Genomic DNA, 18,534 nt, shown 5'->3' with positions numbered 1-18,534 from the left:
TGGGCAAGCAGAAGGACAACTTTATCATCAGAGCCTGGAGAAAAAGAAAGAGCAGAGAATAACGTCAGAGGTTTCTGAGATCTGGAGGCAAGAAGTTCTTGGCAAACGGTTCAAATATTTTCAGTAATTTACATGGCTGAAACATATAACCAATGAGAAATCTAATAAAGAAAAGGAAAAAAGGATGAAACCAAGGAACTTTATGACAGAAAAAATGGGTTGGTCATATGGCAAGAGTTAGGTAAGACCCTTGGATAGTCAGGGTGCTTCACTGGTATTCTTCTGATATAAAAAGGAAGCAAGGAAGTCCTCTATGGATGCAAACCTTCATAGCAAACTTTTGGGAGGTCATGGATATACTCAGGATAGGCAGAAATGGATGGTTCATAATCTACTTTGCTGGCAAGAACTCCAAAACTGATGAGAAACAAATACTTATGAGTATTTTAGATACATGCTTTTAAAAATAAGAAATAATAGAGCTGCAACAAAATAAGTGAATGAGGAAATGCACAAATTTCTTAAAAGGAAAAAATTTTTCTCAAGAAATTAGTAATTATAGCAATTTAACTAAGATGGAGTTTAAATTCATGAAGATAGTATTTATAATATGCTACATATGTATATAAACACATATACATAAACATACACACATATAAAATATAAAGTTTAGAAAAACTTACCTTCAGGTCATTTGATTTATTTTTCTGCCATTAGGCAGAACAACACTTAAGTAAAAACCTTTGAGAATTTAACCTATTTTTTTAAGACCTCAGGAAAAAAAATCTCTCTTCTCTAGGAACTATTCAAATATTTAACTGCCATCAAAGTAATGAACTTCTTCCCTGTATCTTACCCAAATCCTTCAATTGCAATTTAAGTGTATTTTCTTTCTTTCCTATTCTCAGTGGAGATGCAGAATATCTGGGTAAGAGTCTGTCATAATGAAGACCATTATTAAATCAAGTCCCAATCTTCTCTAGGTTGAATTGGTCCGATTCCATTAACTTTTCTTTTTAAATCTTATTTTCAATTCCTTTATTCATTTTTTGGCCTTATACTGAATCTTTCCAAGCTTTTGACATTCTTCTTCAGTTGTGAAGCTCAGAAGTAGACAGCCATAATCCTGTTCTTCATTGCACTATTGTAAATAGTTCATGGTATATTTTGTTCATTTGATTTAGTTTTCCTTGATCTGAGAATTATATCACAGAATCAGGACCAAAGGACAGCTCTACATAACACCCTGTCTGACAAAAATCTTTGGATTTACATAGCCATGTTAAGTTGGGAAAGAGGTTTAAATTTTTTAAGTTAAAGTCTGGAATTTATTTGGTTGTAGATTTCATTTAAAATTTTTTCCCATTAATTTGGGAGGAAGATTACATACATATCAATTTAATTATGCTATGACAGAAAATAGACAATTACTTTAGGATCCCAATAAAGTGACAAAGTAATTCCTAAAGCCCTGAAATAAGCTTCAGTGACAACCACAAACTTTATATACAGCTATGTAGTGGGAAATATAATAAAAACACTTTACAAATAGATAGAAGAGCAGCCTAGGGTTATTCTGAAAATGGTCCTTGGAAAGGATATGGTCTGGGATAGCAGGTTATCATAAGGTAGAAAAAAAATCAAAGAGCCTTTTCTTATGCCCTGTCAATCCATAGGTTATACTCAATGACTTCCATAGATTTTCCCTTTGGCAGAGGTGAAATCAGTACATTTCTCTCTTGGGAGTAGCCAGCCCATAAGCCTGAATTCAAAAAAAGGTAGAAGCTACAAAAAGAACCTATTAAAAACTTTGATCTTATGACTGTAAAGGAAAGTTCCAAACATGCAAAACACTGTCTTAAATAATGAAGCATTTCCATTAATGTTTCAGGTCCAATAACAACTCATTATTTATAAACTTTTTTTAGTGGGGAGGAGGGGAGTGAAGGGACACTTAAATTTTGCATGTATTCTTGACATTGTTTCCTTAAGTAACACCCTGACTCTTGGGCCTTCCTTTCCTTTTACATTTTCTTCCCTACACTAACCTCTCTTAAAATTAAGCTTTCTTGACTTTTGTCTTATTCTTGGAATCTTGAAGTCACTTTTTCCAAGACTATCTTCCACATTTAGATTTATACTGCTAGGCCATTATCCAAAAGAGAACAAAGAGGGAGGAAAAGGTCCTATATATAAAAAAATGTTTATAGTAGTTCTTTTGGTGGTGGTAAAAAAATTTGGAAGCTAAGAGACTCATTCAACAACTGAGGAATGGCTGAAGAAACTGTGGTATATGAATGTGATGAAATACCACTGTGCTGTAAGAAATAAAAAAATAGATGATTTAAAAAAAGAATTGGAAAGATTATATAAACTGAAGCAGAGTGAGCAAAACTACTTATACTATCAATAAAACGAGCAGAAACAGGAGAATAATTATACAATGACAACAACAATATAAAAACAAATAACTCTGTAAGGTCTAAGAACTATGATCAATAAATACCACTCACTACAGGGAAGTGATGAATGTAGGGTGAGGGATCTCACATACACATACACACAGACAAACACACACACAGACACACACACACGTTTTCTGTATGCTACCACTAGGGGGATTTATTTCTTCTTGATAATGCATACTTGTTATAAGAAATGTGCTTTTTTTTTTCTTTTCCCAATTGGGTAGTAGAGAGGGAGTTAGGGGAGAGAGAGAGAATAAATTTATTCTCATTAAAAAAAACAGATTTGTGGGATGCTACAGATACAAAATGTTCTGTACACTTTCAGATGAGGTCAGTATATTAGTTTTATTTAATTGTTTTACTTTTGTTACAAGAGACTTTCATGAACTGGAAATAAGCTACAAATGTATGTAATGTAAAAACCAAACACACTAATAAAAATGAAACAAAAAAGGGGAGGGGCAGGGAGGAAAAGATTCATATAGTGCTTTGCAAGTCGTGGCCCTTTCAATCTGTGTTGAACTGAATGTTCATTTATTGAAAGAAAAATGAAAACAGTATCTCATAACTTGGTTAATTCAGTGAGTTAGGAGGCTGTTAATGATACCAAATGAACCCACTGCTGATGAGTCATTTTGCAAATCTGTAGCCAAAATGACACCTCTGCCTCAGTCTTACATAGGAGCCTCTGTGGCCAAAAGGGAACTAGAAGAGTCTGGATAACTTAACAAACTTAACACCAAAATAATTTCCTATTTATTTAATGCATGCACTAATGGAGGTAGATTAGAAGCATTATCTTTTTGTATAAAGGGTAATTCACATTATTAGTGCTAGATGAATAAAAATATCACTAAACGGTACTGCTAAATATAATTTTAAAAGTAACCAATTCTATTACATTATTAAATGTTGAACAGAGAAATTTGGCGATGCAATGTACAATAAAAGTTATATATTAATATGATAAAGTATCAAAATTACCTTATAGTAATGATTTCCCCTGGGTTTGCCCGTATGTACCAGCTACAGTTGATTCTGGAAGGATATTCAAAAGGCCATCCTGGGCTTGTGATTATTCCACTTGGTCCTCTAATTTGTTCTGGAGTCTCTCCACAAGCTGAAAAATATTGAAAATAGTCATAACTGATTACATTTTAAAATTGTATTTAAGTGACCAGAATTCATATTTTTTAAAAATCTTCAGATATCAAATTGTGTACAACAAAGCAATAATCCTGAAAATCCATTTTTCAAAGAATTATGAAATTTTAAAGTCTGAAATGACAAAGATCATCTAGGTTAAGCCATAACTGATCTCTGACATATGGCAATCAGTACCTACTGTGATAGGAAATTCATGCTGTAACAAGGTTAACTATTTCATTCTGGAATAATTGTTAGGAAATTGTATCTTATGCTGAGATGAAATCTGCCTCCTTATAATTTCCATCTCCTAGTCCTAGTTCTCTGTTTTGGAACCACTCACATCTTCTATCTGGGATCCCTTCAAATATCTAAAACCAGCTAACAACTTAATACTCTTGTCCAGACTCAGTAGCTTAGCCATCCATGCTAGGGTTTCTATTCCCTCATCATATCTGCTACCTTTCCCTGGGCAAGGCTCAATTTGTTAATAACCCTCCTAAAATATGGGACCAAGAACAGAACATAGTATTTCAGATGTAGTTTCTAGTATTACAGAATATAGTGAGTTTATCTGTTAGAACAACTGTTCTATCCATTTTTTAGTGGCCAACAGATTTGTTGAAATAAAAGGTTGGAGACATTTCATGCTATATCTTCTCATTCTGATTATTCTCAATTTGGTATTGACTTTTATCTTTGCTCTGACAAGTCAATGTTCTTAAAATTGTGGTCGTTCACAGACCAGATCCCAGGCCAGGAAAGCAGCGATCACACCTCTCCTTAGATCATGCCACCCTGGAAGAATCAAGAGCTTGCTGACCCCCTCCATCCACCCAGATCAAAAAACTAGAAGCTTGAGACAGTGTCCCTTCTACCCCTTGGAGAAGAGTGAAACTTTAACATAAAGTTAAAAGTCAAGAAATAAGTTGGAAAAATGTTTTTGTTTTGTTTTCTTCTTGCACAAACAACAAAAAGAGGACCTTCACAACAGAAAGTTACTGTGGTGACAGGGAAAATCAAAACAAATTCAGAAGAAGGTAGTGAAATCAAAGCATCTATGTATACAAAGCCTCAATGAAAACTAAGAATTGGTTTCAGTCACTGAACAGCTCAAAAATGATATGAAAACTCAAATAAGAAGTGAAAAAAATTGGGAAATTAAATGAGAATGAAGCAAGAAAATCCTAAAAAAAATTTTTAAAAGAAAATAACACTTTAAAACACAGACTAAGTCAAATTGTAAAAGAGGCACAATAATCCACTAGAGAGAAAAAAAAACTTTTTAAAAAGAAGAACTGGTCAAATGGAAAAAGATGCACAAAAATTCACTGAAGAAATTACTTCCTTAAAAATTAGAATTTGAAAAATCTCATTGGAAAAATAGATCTTAGTGAGATAATTTAAGAATTATTGGACTACCTGCAAGCCACGATCAAAAAGGAGATCCTAGATATCATTTTCAAGAAACTGTTAAGGAAAACTGCCCTGATATCTTAGAAGAGGGCAAAATAGAAACTGAAAGAATCCACAAATCACTTCCTTAAAAATATCCCCGAATGAAAACTCCCAGGATTATTATAGCCAAATTACAGAGTGCCCAGGTTAAGGAGAAAATATTGCAGCCAGAAAGAAATAATTCAAATATTTACCATGCAGTCACAGACAAGATAACATAAAATTTAGTAGCTTCTACATTAAAGAATCAAGGGTTTAGAATATGATATTCTTGAGGAAAGTAACTAGAATTACACAACCAAGAATGGCTTACCCAGCAAAACTGAATATAATCCTTAAGGGGAAAAAAAATGAAAACTTAATGAAATTTAGTATTTTCAAACATTTCTGATGAAAACCAGAATTGAAAGGAAAACCTGACTTTCAAATACAAAACTCAAGAAAAGCACGAAAGAGACAAGGAATCATAAGGGATTCGACAAGGTTATTAAACTGTTTACAATTCCTACATGGGAAAATGACAATTGTAACTCCTAAGAACTTTATTGTTATTAGGGTAGCCAGAAGGAGTATACATAGAGGGGATTAGCGTGAGTTGAATATGAGTGGGTGACTTCAAAAAAAATTAAATTAAGGGATGATGATAAAGAGGGATGCATTGGGAGAAGGGGGAAAGGATAAGGAGAATGGGCTAAGAAAAAAACAAATTACCAGTAACAAAAATGAAAAGGGTGAATTCACCATTAATGAAGGTCAAATTAAAGCAATTATTAGGAGCTATTTTGCCAATTGTCTCCCAAGAAATCTAAGTGAAATGAGTGAATATTTACATAAATATAAGCTGTGCAGATTAACAGGATAGAATACTTAAATAACCATCTTACTACCTGTGTGACCCTAGCTTAGTCACTACATTTGTGTTTGCCTCAGTTTCCTCATCTATGTGGATAATAATGTCTCCCAGGGTTGTTGTGAGGATAAAATTAGATAATGTTTGCTATATTACAGTGCTTTGCAAGCCTTAAAGAATGACAAATTTTAGCTATTACTGTTATTACTATTATTCTTGTTATTTCATCTCTGGGCCCAGGTCTCCCCATCATTCTAGGTACTAGTTGCCCCCCACTTGCTCCCATTTCCCTTCTCCTAAGGCAGGATGGTGTTCATGGAGACAATGTAATTTCGTTCCACAAATACAATGATTCAGTCATAAGAGGAAGTGGGGCTTATTAGTTCAAGGTTTAGGTCTGTTCCCCTACTATTACTTCTATTTCTTCCCTGCTTTCATCTTTACTTATCTTGTGTACTTTTAAAGAGAAATCTCATAATGGTTACTCTGCTGTTGTTTTTAAAAATCTGATGTCTTAAAAAAAAAAATCTTAAGATACAGCCATTTATTTCATTCTTTCCTTAGAAGTGGTAGTTATACTTTTCCTGTGCTTCTGTTGGGAATGATTTCAAGCTGAATGATCCACTCACATCTGATATATACATAAATATCAGAAGTGAGCATATATGTATTATGTATGTATATATATATGTGCGTCTATGTGTAGTTATATATTTATGTAGATGTGTGTATGTGTATACATTTACATACACATACACGCATATACATTGCAGAATTTTTCAAATACCTCTCTTTTGTTAGACATACCTTTTTTTTCATTCATGATTACTTTCAGGTTTACGGAGTGTGCAATTTTGGGGTTACAAAGTCACAACTTATTATCAATTGTAGCAGGAGACAGAATTATTTGTAGCTGTAGTGGACAAAAGGGTATAATTTTTTTCTGCATTACCAAAAGGATCTCATCCTTACAAAGTACTCTCATGTATTCATAACAGAAAGCATGAAAACATTATGTGAGGATCTGATATAATGAACCATGTAATTGTCACAAGGCAATCACAAAGTCACCCTTAACATAACACATATACCACTTAAATTTCTCCTCATATTCTCCCAAAACATTTTCAATAGTATTACATTAATTCCTATGATCTATCACAAAAACTTAATAAAAACTACATCTTTATGATTCAACTGTCTCTTCCTTTTTCCTTCATTATTACCTCCCCCCAGGAACAATGAAAGGCTTTAGATAAAAGGGATTTTATAAATCATTTAATAAATTTAAATTTATTTCAAACTAAATTTAAATTTCCTTATTTAATAGATGAAGAAACTGAAAGGCAGAGAGATGAAATTACATACCCAAGATAACAAAAATATCACATAATAATGACAGGATTCAAAAGAAGACCCCCTGACTACAAATCCTATTATCTCCTTGGGCTTCAGCTTCTTCACCTATAAAATGAAAGAGTTGGACTAAACGGGCTGTGACATACCTTTGAGCTCTAGATCTGTGAGTTTAGGAATTAATTTTTTTTAAACATAGCAGAACAACCAAAATTTGTCCTTTTGTGGTTTAAATATGGTAGAGAAATTGCTAACTTTTATGCATAGGTTTTGAGGAAAATCCTAAGAAAAACAGGAATTTATCAGGTGTTGATCTAAAAAAACCCCATTCCACAACATGAAATTTTGGGTCCTAATTTCTTGGAAGCCCTATAGGTGGCACTCTGTATTAAGAAATAAAGATACTACTTTTTTTGTGAAAGCCCAGAAACACATGGTATGAATATTTCCATATTACTGTACAAGGATAAGATACAATGGTAAGTGAGGATGTCGTTAACACTAAGAGTCACTTTTTTTCTTACGTGAATCATCTATAAACTACATTTTGTGTTTTTACAACTGCATTTTAAAATGCCACGGATTCAAGTTTCAAGATAAGAATTGCAATGCTCTTTTTTTCTTTTATAACATGTGAATATATAAATTAACTTAATTTTGCTTATTTGTAACACGACTCAGTTCAGAATTTGGTTCTAAATTTACTCAAAGACTTTTAGTTAACAAATTAACATATGCACAACAGATAGCATATAGAGTTAATACAAATATAATGAATATACCATATTCTTTATGTACCTTAGAAAGAAATGGAGAATATTAATTCAAAAATCAAAAAAGCCAACTGTAACAAAAATCATTTACCTTTTTTTCCAGAAGGTGGGGCAGACTTGGACCTACTTACCTATATCTATTTAATTAACTAACTATATTGATGATCCTCATGAACTGAGATTTGGGAAATTTTAAGAAAATATACAAAGTTTTATTTGATTGGAGGAGTATGTTTTGAGTTACATGCAAGCATATGACTATGGATATCTATGTAAAAATGTGTCTCATCTTTATAAATATACTACTTTCTACCAGAGGCCATCCAGTTCAACCCCTTCATTTCATAGATGTGGAAACTGAGTTTAAGTGACTTATTCCAGGTCACACACGTAGAAAAAGTCAGAGAGGTAGGTTCTGAATCCAGTTCCTAACTCCAAAGTCAGTCGCCACTTCCATGAAGAATGTTCAATACAGAGTCCAAATGGAAAGGGATTCCCCATAGGTGGTATATTCCTCCAGATGCTATTTGTACATGACATTACCTTGATTGCATCAAGAACAAAAATACTACCAAGTCTTGAAATTTATAACCACTCATAAGATTTTAGCCTGCCAATTTACACAAGAAGAATTAAGCCAATGAAGAATGTGTATTGTCCTGAACAGATTACCTAGTTGGATGTAAAGTCCCTTGAGCTGATCTATACCAGTACACATTTATTTTATTGGGAAGACAATGTAAACTGAAAATAAGCTGAACCCAGAAACAAATAGATGAGGTTGAATTGTATTTGGGAAACTACAAATAGTTTTCCTGATCATTAGTTTGTACCTAAAACAGAAAGCCTTATTTTTAACACCAATAATCTTATGGGAAGAGTCAGCATAGCATAGGGATAGACTGATGAATCTGCAATCAGGAAATTCTACCTCAGATGCTTACTGTCTATATGATCATAGGCAAGTCACTCAACTTCAAGATGAGCAATTCTTCATGACAAGAAGTTATTGATGGGTTGTAATCAACATTGGTGAAAAAATTCACATATTGGGATTTCCCAAACCCAATGAAAATCCATGAAGTGTTATACTGATGTAATATAACCTACTGCCATAGGACATAAAATACCAAATATTTGAAAAAAGCAAAATTGCAGGTTACCCAAAGGGTAATGAAAAGACACACAATGTTTACAAATTATCAATGACATAGCATATGTAAGGAGCTGTGAAAATAACATCAAAAAGACTTTTACCTGGAAAAGAATTGCAGCCAATGACAAAGAAAGGATAGAAAGCCAGCATACTACATTGGTACCTATAGGAAAGCTCCAGAATGTTAAGTGAACCTATGGATGATTTACAGTGGGATACAGGCCAAAGTCTCACTGAATAAAAAGACATAGATGGATTGTACAGTGAACCTTCAGTGAAGATCAGTGAGAACACAGATCCAATAAAGTATTCAGTGAAAAGGCATACTAATTTTGCCTCTTTAAAACTTCAAGGGTGGGGGCTGCTAGGTGGCGCAGTGAGTAGAGAGCCAGCCCAGAGTCAGTTCCGGCCTCAGACACTCAACATCCGCACAAAAAAACCTTGGGCAAGTTACTTAACCCCAATTACTTTAAAAACAAAAAACAAAACAAAAAAAAAAACTTCAAGGGTAGATCTTCAAGTTCTAATATTCTATCTGTTTACAAAGATGGTGTTTACTTTTAGCCATTGCTGCTAGAGAGTTGTCTTTCCAAATTGAAAAGTTTCAATCTTCATGATAGCCTCTGCATCTTCTTTATCATTTTATTTGCTCTTGGGCTCTGCACACAATAAGTACTCAATATTTAGTGGTGCAATAAGATTTAGAACTTCCTATGTTCTGCTATTTGGCTGGAACTTTTTTGACTAAAAATGCACACATGATGGGAGCTCTAATAACTAACAATCTTTTACAGGGATTGCTATACAAAGATCTTTGGTATAATCAACACATTTTTCAAATAATTTTATTAAGTACATTTATACATCACTTCATATTTTACATATTCTTTTATTTTGGCCTCTGGACAATTCTGCAAGGTAGTATAATCTAACAACTTTATGAGGTAGATATTAAATTTTATACATGAATAAACAATAACTCAAAGCGGTACCAGGACTTGTTCAAAGTTACCTAGCTAATAACTAATAGAATCAAAATTTTAACACAGGCTGTTTGATTCTAACCCTAGGTTTCTTTTTACTACATAAGTATTTATCATTATTAGCTCATATAAAAACTTATTTTGGTTTGTCAGTATCATATTCACAACAAACTGCGATATTACCTAAGTAGAGAAAAGAATGCACATTATAAAAATGCAGCATTTAACATACATCTGAACAAAGCCTTTGACAGAACTATTAAGTTTTACATTTATATACTTTGCATTGTATACATGATGAATGGAATTAAAATATGACAGTGAATGGAAAAAAAGTCTTAAAGGGGAAGAGAAAGAAAATGGAAAGTGACAAAGAAAAAAAGAAAAAGGAGAAAGTAAAAACAAAGGGATACATATGGTAAGGAAAAGTAGAAGCTGTTATTCAACATCAATGCCTACAACAATGCAAAGATGTCTACATTATCATCCTCCCTCTTTAAATCTTAAATACTTTCTAGTTGTTTTATATGTGTTTAAGAAATTTTGTCAGTATTATAAAGTATGGAGGCGGGAGGGAGAGAAAGAGATACAGAGAGTTAAAGGGAAAATCCCACAGCATAACAGTTGCTATGCTTTCCAGATAGTGTGCACTTTTCATTTTGACAGTAAACTAGCAAGTGAGAATTGCTTTGTAAATAGCACACAATGTGATACATTTTAGGATTAAAAATTGACTATTACATGACTAAGAAATAAAGAAAACAAAATAAAATCCATAAACCCTATGTAGGCTATAGCTACCAGGGATGGATATAGCTTTGTTATACAGTGCCCATCACTGTAACCAGAAAGAGTTTTTGATCGTAATGATCCTTTAAGATGTGACTCCAGGGGGTAGAAGAAGGGCTTCAAGAATTTCTATGTTGCCTCAACTACTCAGGTAGCTGGGGCAGAAAACTGGGGTCAGTCTGTACTCAGTGATGTAAACTGTGATGTTTACACAAACATATGTGATTAAATGTTAATATTTTTAAAGTGCTTTGAAGTCCTAAATAAATGTTAGGTATTATTACCGTTACAGAATGTGATTAAAGAAGTACTATAAGGTCATCATGCTCAAAATTCTTCTCATCAGTCTGAATAAAAAAAAAAAAGGAATGGTAACAAAAGAAATTTTGGGCACCGAGGAACTATCTCTTCTTGAATACCCTGTTAAAATACAGGTTTGGTTTTTTTATCTAAGAATGGTAACGCATTAAGTCATTTGTAAGAGTAAACATTTAAGATGACTAGACTTGGAGCCACAATTTGTATAGTGAAACAGTCAAGATTAAACCTATATGTAATTCAATATTCAACAAATCCAAAACCGTAAATCATATAGAATTTAGTCAACAAGCATTTGTTAAATGCTTACTACGTCACAGTCATTGTACTAAGTGCAAGAAATACAATTAGAAAAGCAATATAATCACTGCTCTCAAGGAGGTGACATTCTAATAAAGGGAAAAAACACACATAGGAGGTTTCAGGTTTCACATATTAATGAAAATAATTCTTAGGGCACAGTGTCAAAGCAGGTGGCAAGAGCTTTTGAAGTATCATCTCAACTGATAAAACCCATTTCTGTTGTTGTACCGCTTGACAAAGCCAAGGACTTTGACGGCAAGAACTCTTTTCTGGGTCTTCAAAAACTTTAACCACTGAATTCTGATTTGGATGTGTGGAGTTTAAGATGTCTATTTTGTAATGTCTGAAAAGCATGTCACTGATCTACTCAATAAACTCCCCTACTCCAATCAACTCCCTATAGCATCCAGGATAAAATACAAAATCTTGTGTCACATTTAAAGCCCTTTATAACCTAGCTCCATCCTACCTTTCCAATCCTGTTACATTTCACTCCCTGATGGCATACTCTTCAATCCAGGGACACTGGCATCCTTGCTGTTGTAGGAACAAGACACTCTATATCTCTGCTCCAGAAATTTTCTCTAGCTGTCCCCCATGACTGGAATGTTCTCCCTCAACTCTGCTGATGGATTTCCCTGGCTTCATTTCAGTGCTAACTAAAATCTTGTCTTTTACAGGAAGCCTTTCCTTTTTTTTTTTTTTTAAAGCAATTGGGGTTGAGTAACTTGCTCAAGGTTACACAGCATGTGTGTGTGTGTGTGTGTGTGTGTGTATGAAGTATCTAAAGCTGGAACTGATCCCAGGTCTCCCAACTCCCGGGCCGGCACTCTTACTCACTGCGCCACCTGGCTGCCCCCAAGGAAGCCTTTCCTAACCTATCTTAATTCTAATGCTTTCTTTCTGTTATTTCCTATTTATCCTATAGCTTGCTCTCTCTATATATTTGATTGTACTGTATCGCAAAATTCTTGAGGGCAAGGATTGTCTTTTGTCTTTTTTTGTATCCCCAGTGCTTAACAAGGCCTGGCACATAGTAGCCACTTAAAAAAATGTCTGTTGAGTGATGTCACTGAGCAAAAGTATATAGTGATTTGGTATGAAGAAGCAAAGTAATGTTCAAAGAGCAGATGACTGTATTACCCAGGATCTTAGATTTAGATCTGCAAAAGAGCTTACAGGTCATCTAGGTCAAATCCTTTGTTTTGCAGATGAGAAAACTGAGTTTTAGAGAGGTACTTTATTTGTCCTGGGTTAGAAAGCATTAAGTGACAGAGCTAGAATATGAACCCAAGCCCCCTGATTCACCTATACCATACTTTAAGAAACAAAACATAAATATTTTCTCAGCATTTTGGGATGCCACCTCTTTTGAGGAATCAGAGATGTAGGTGATCCAATGAGTAATGGAGAGGCGTATGAGGGGCAGAAGTAGTTAACAGCATATTTCTAATTATGACCAAACACAAGAATTGGTATAAGGCTAACATGGAGTTGTACAAGTATGTAATTTGGTCAGTCACCTGGTAAATATCAGAGGCAGGATTTGAATTAAGATCTTCCTAACTTCAAGTCCACTACTCTCATTTGCTACATCATACTGTGTTTTATAAAGTATTTCCTCTAGAAAATGTATGATCCACAATGATCAAATGGTTAGCAAGGATAACAGATGGACAACCCAAGTATTACACTGCTAACTAACCATAAAGTATAAAAAAAAGATGTAAAGTTGGAGTCATTAAAAAATTTTTTGTGTCTTATGGACCCCTTTTACAGTCTGGTGAAGGCTATGTATTCTTTCTCAGAATGTTTTAAATGCATAAAATAAATAGGATTACAAAGGAAACTAGGTATCCTGAAATAGTTATAAAAAAAAAATAGTTAAGCAAAGTCATAGATGCCAGGCTAAGAACTCCTGACCTAAAGGAAGACCTCCAGCAAAATGGGGACATACTTTGTGGAGAACATATTGAATGAACAGCTACATAAAGCATTTATTAAGTACATACTAAATGCCAGGCACCATGCTAAGAAAACAAACCCAAGTCAAAAGAAAGACCAAAATAAAGTCCCTGCCCTTAAGGAGTTTACATTTTAAAGTGAGAAGACAACACTAGCAATTATCTCACTAAGTTTTTCATGACTTTGATCTCTTAGGATTTTCCACTGGAGGTATCCTCTGACGCAATGGCCTCTCCCCATTGGATGGTTCTTCTTACAACCTCTCTTTAAGAAGGGAGCCTAGGTCAGCCACATCTAGGCCTCCTCTAGACTGTACCCGGACTACTTCTACCATGCCATTGTGTCAGAACCTTTTGTCCCTCTTTCCCTCTTTTCAGTTTCCTTTTATGTGTTGTCTTCCCTATTAGAATGAAAGCTCTTTGAGAGCAGGAATTGTCTTTCTACTTGTATTTGGATTCTCCTTCAGGAGGAGGAGAATATACATTTATATAGCTCCCACTATGTTTCAGGCACTGTATGATGTGCTTTTTAGAAATATTATCTCATTACATCTTCACAAAAAAACATGAGGCAGGTGTTATTACTGTCCTTAATTTACAGCTGAGGAAACTGAGGTAGGGGTTAAGTGACTTGTCCAGGGTCACACAGCTAGTCTGAAGCAGTATTTGGACTCAAGTCTTACTGTCTGCAGGCCCAATGCTCTATCCACTGTGCCACCAGTTGCCTCTCAGCATTTAGCACAGTGTCCGGCACATTGTAAGCACTTAATAAACTGACCAACCTTCAGTTTCCTTGGCAGGATTATTGTCCATGTCTTACCTATTGAGATGTTTTCTAGGCCCTACTTTCTCTATTCTTTTTTTTCCCCTCTAAACTTTTTCAAGTAATATCATTAGCTTCCATAGATTCAGCTATCACAGCTATGCACAGATGACTCCTAAACATAAATATGATACCTCCATCTCTCTCTTAAGCTCCTGTTCTGCACCACCAACAGGCATCTTTACCCAGATGAATGAGAGACAACTCAAAACTTAACATGTCCAAAACATAACTCATTATCTTTCCTCCCAAAGCTATCCTATTTGACCTTCCCTATTTCTGTCAAAGATATCATCATTCATTTAGCTATCCAGGCTCACAAACTCAGTCTTCTTTAACCTCTCAGTCTCCCTCATTCCACATATCCAATCATTTGCTAAGTTTTATCAATTCTTCCTTCATATCTCTTTTCAGAACCCCTTTTTCTTCACGAGGCACCAATATCATTCAAGCTCTCATCACCTCTTACCTAAACTACTATAAAAGGCTTCTAATTGTTACCCTTACTTCCCAGGCTCTCTCATCTCCAAACTAACTTCCACACAGCTATCAAACTGATATTCCTAAAACACAGGTCTGATCATGTCACTCTTTGGATCAAGAAACTTCAGCATATCCCTACTGTCTGCAATAACAGTATACATGTGTCTGTCTAGCATTAGAAATCTGTACTATCTGGTTCCTATCTAATTTTTTAGACCAACTTCATATTATTCATTCTCCAGTATGCTACTTTTCAGCAAAATGACTTACTGATACTCCCTATATATAATATTCCATCTTCTTCCTTTGTGCCTTTGCACTGGCTATTTGTTCTCCTTCACTTTCACCTCTTAAGATTCCCTAGTTCTCTTCAAATCTCAACTCATGTGACACTCTGACAAGTCTTTTCCTTATCTTCCTACTTCCTAAGTGTTTGCCCTTTCCCTACAAATTATATGCATTTTGTATTACTCATCTGTGTTTGTGTAGTTTTCTCACAAAAATCTAATTTCTTTGAAGTCAGGGATTATTTCGTTTTGGTCTTTGTGACTCTGGTACTTAGCTAAGTGAGTCGCAAATAGTAGGTGTTTAATAAATAATTTACTGAATCAGATGGTAGGTCAAGATGGGTGGAGATAGGCTGTGTAGAATATTAGCAATTATGATTTTCATGTAAGAAAATGAATAAAAGATATCAAGAACATATATGACTAGAAAAATAGATGGGTTGGTTAACAAAAGAAAAATGAAAAGGAAAAAAAGATGGATACATTTGAGTGTTATACTATAACCATTCAATTATTAAAAGAAAAAGAGAACTTATAAAATATTAAATAGATTCACCATAGTAGATTTATAGTGGATTTAAGGCTTGCTTATAAAAAAAAAAGGACAGAATGAGAAGGCTGTGAGGGTGGATGCAGAATAAACAAATCAATGAAATCACAGTTTTATCAAAAAAAGTATACTTGAAACATTTTTATGATATTTTTAAAAGGCTAAAAAATGGACCTCTTTGTAAAAAATGTTTTTGTCACTCTCTTCCTAGTAATCTCACTGTTATCTCTTCATAAAACATATAGAATTTGAAAGGAACCATTTAAATGTTAAGCATAAAAGTAGAATAGGGTAAGAAATCTGAGTTTACATTCCCCTGATTCTTTGGACTGTTTCCATGGATTATACCCACTCCCACTCCACCTTCTGACCTTGTTTGATCTCTGAAGACTCAGACACCTCTCTGGAAAGCAGGACAATTGTAAGCAGATTATTCACTGTTTATCTTTAACAACATTAATACTTCTCTCCTTCAGCACATATAAATCAAAAGTTGACTATAAGATTTTGCAAGCACTAGAGCTTGCTCTTTTGGTTAATAAAGATCAATGATGCACAGAAAGAAAAAATTGTGTACAACAAAGCAATAATCCTGAAAATCCATTTTTCAAAGAATTATGAAAAAAAAAGAAAAAAAATTATTTGAGGACCACATGAAAATAAAAAGTTAAACTAAGTTCATTAGACATATACAATATTAGATTTGCCCCATTTTAAAACTTAAAAACCTGAAACATAAAAATTTATTTAATAAACACAACAAACATTTAAGAATATATTTTATTTTGTAATATGGTGAGTTAAAAGGTCAGAGAAAAGAGAAAGCAAGAGGGGCAGAGGAAGAAATGGGAAAAGAAAATATCTTCATACAAAAACAGAAGAGGATAGAGGCCAGCAGGATTTCAGCAATGAACGTCCCATGGAAGTCACAGACAACATAGGATCTTAACAGAATTTATTTTTATTTATTGCTTTTTGGAGGGGCTAGCTTTTGTGTTAAGTGTCTGAGGCCAGATTTGAACTCAGGTCCTCTTGACTCCAGGGTCGGTGTTCTATTCACTGCACCACCTAGCCACTCCTCTTAACAGAATTTAAAGCAAGGGAGAGTCTTAGAAATTCTTTAGTCCAACACACCCATTTTGCAGATGAAGAAAAAAGTGGACAGAGGTAGACTGATTGATTACAAAGTTACATATTAAATATTAGAGCAGGGATTTGAATCTGGTTCTTCTGGATTCTCCATTATTTACCCTTTCACTACTTCCCCAATGCAACTATTCCCATAAATACAGAGACTGTGTCATGCTTATGTTTCTGTCATTGGCAATCAATAAGTATGCATGTGCTAAGCAAAAATTCTCTTACTATGGAGAAAGTGAAGTGGATGGAGGAAAAGACCTCCAGACTTTCCAGAATATCGGGGAAGAAAAAAATGCCTAGTAGTATGGGGAAAAAAAGACTCAAAAGTAAGACAAGGGCTACAGAGACTTTTAAGGGCATTAATGGTAGAACATAAAGGTCAAGAGCTTATGAGGAAGAATATGATATAAGAGAAAACAAGAAGAACTCTAAGTGTCTGGAGATATAGTCAACTCAATCAACAAGCAATTATTGGGGGCTTATTTTGTGGCAGGCACTATAGTTAGCACTAGGGATGCAAAAACCTAAGTGAAACAATCACTTACCTCAAGGTGCTTCCATAATAATAAGGGGCAGCAATATGTAACTATTTAAGTATGTACATAATTTTACACACACACACTCTGTAATATAAGGAAGATTTGGGAGAGAATGGACTCACAATGGCGAGGATCAGGAAGGACTTCACATAGAAGATGGCACTTAGGTGGAGTCATGAAGGAAACCATGTATTCTAGGAGGCAGAGATAAGGAGTGAGTACATTCTACACATGAGAGACAATCACTGGAAAAGCACTGAGATAGAGTATATTGGTTGAAGGCAGCAGGGAACCAGTAAAGACTGAAGATTGGGTAGTAGGGGGTAGGGGGAGATTCACTAAGGAAGGAATCTCCTAGAGAAGATAGAATGTAATAGAGTATGCTTGTAGAAGGGGTCACTGAGAAGAGAACTAACTACCTCTTCACCAAAGATTGGAATAAAGAAGAAAAATGGTGGGGTGGGGTGTCAAGGAGCTAGATGAAGAAAAGGGAAATACAGGGAATTCTTGGTAGGTAACACTGATCTTTCTAGTCACATATGGGAGAGGCTTAGAAGAAGGTGGCAAGAGGGAGTCTTTTTATTTTTTTTTTAAGCAATTGGCGTTAAGTAACTTGCTCAAGGTTACACGGCCAGTTATTATTTCTGGGTGTGGTGCTGAGTATCTGAGCCCGGATTTGATTCAGGTCATCCCGACACTGGAGCCGGTGCTCTTACTCGCTGAGCCACCTGGCCGCCCCCCTAAGCAATTGGGTGCTAAGTGTCTGAGCCCGGGATTCGATCTCCAGGTCTTCTCAACACTGGAGCCAGTGCTCTTACTCGCTGTGCTACCTGGCTGCCCCGAGGGAGTCCTTTTAAAGGTTTGAAGAGAAAAAAGGAGGAATGGAACAGTCTTTGTAGAGCATGGGACAGAGAATCAATTAAGGAGAAGTAAAAGGATTACCCCAATGCAGTGAAGGCCTAGTTGAGATTATATAACAAAATTTTGAAGTTCTAATTAGCACAGTTCCAAGACATTTTCTAGTTATATTCAGTAGTAATAATGGAAGTAAATGGTATAAGAGTAGCAATGGCAATGGGGAATGGGAAAGGGAAATTCAAAATCTATCAAGGCAGAAATGACAAGACTTGGAAACTGACCGGATCTGA

The 18,534-nt window shown here is 34.8% G+C and overlaps 1 protein-coding gene across 2 annotated transcripts in view; it reads right to left on the bottom strand.

Moving 5' to 3' along the window:
- Window positions 1-18,534, bottom strand: part of LRP12 (LDL receptor related protein 12) — a 142,727-nt gene that overhangs the window by 26,805 nt on the left and 97,388 nt on the right. For both annotated transcript variants that reach the window (XM_069081029.1, XM_069081028.1), the window contains one exon: window positions 3,453-3,588. In XM_069081029.1, the coding sequence (XP_068937130.1) occupies window positions 3,453-3,588 (136 nt within the window). The remainder of the gene's footprint in view (window positions 1-3,452; window positions 3,589-18,534) is intronic.

Source organism: Petaurus breviceps, unplaced genomic scaffold (genome assembly GCF_028583685.1).
Source record: "Petaurus breviceps papuanus isolate PSGF00001 unplaced genomic scaffold, PetGlider_PUasm1.0 98, whole genome shotgun sequence".
NCBI lineage: Eukaryota > Metazoa > Chordata > Mammalia > Diprotodontia > Petauridae > Petaurus > Petaurus breviceps.
This window is presented reverse-complemented; position numbering and strand designations above follow the sequence as displayed.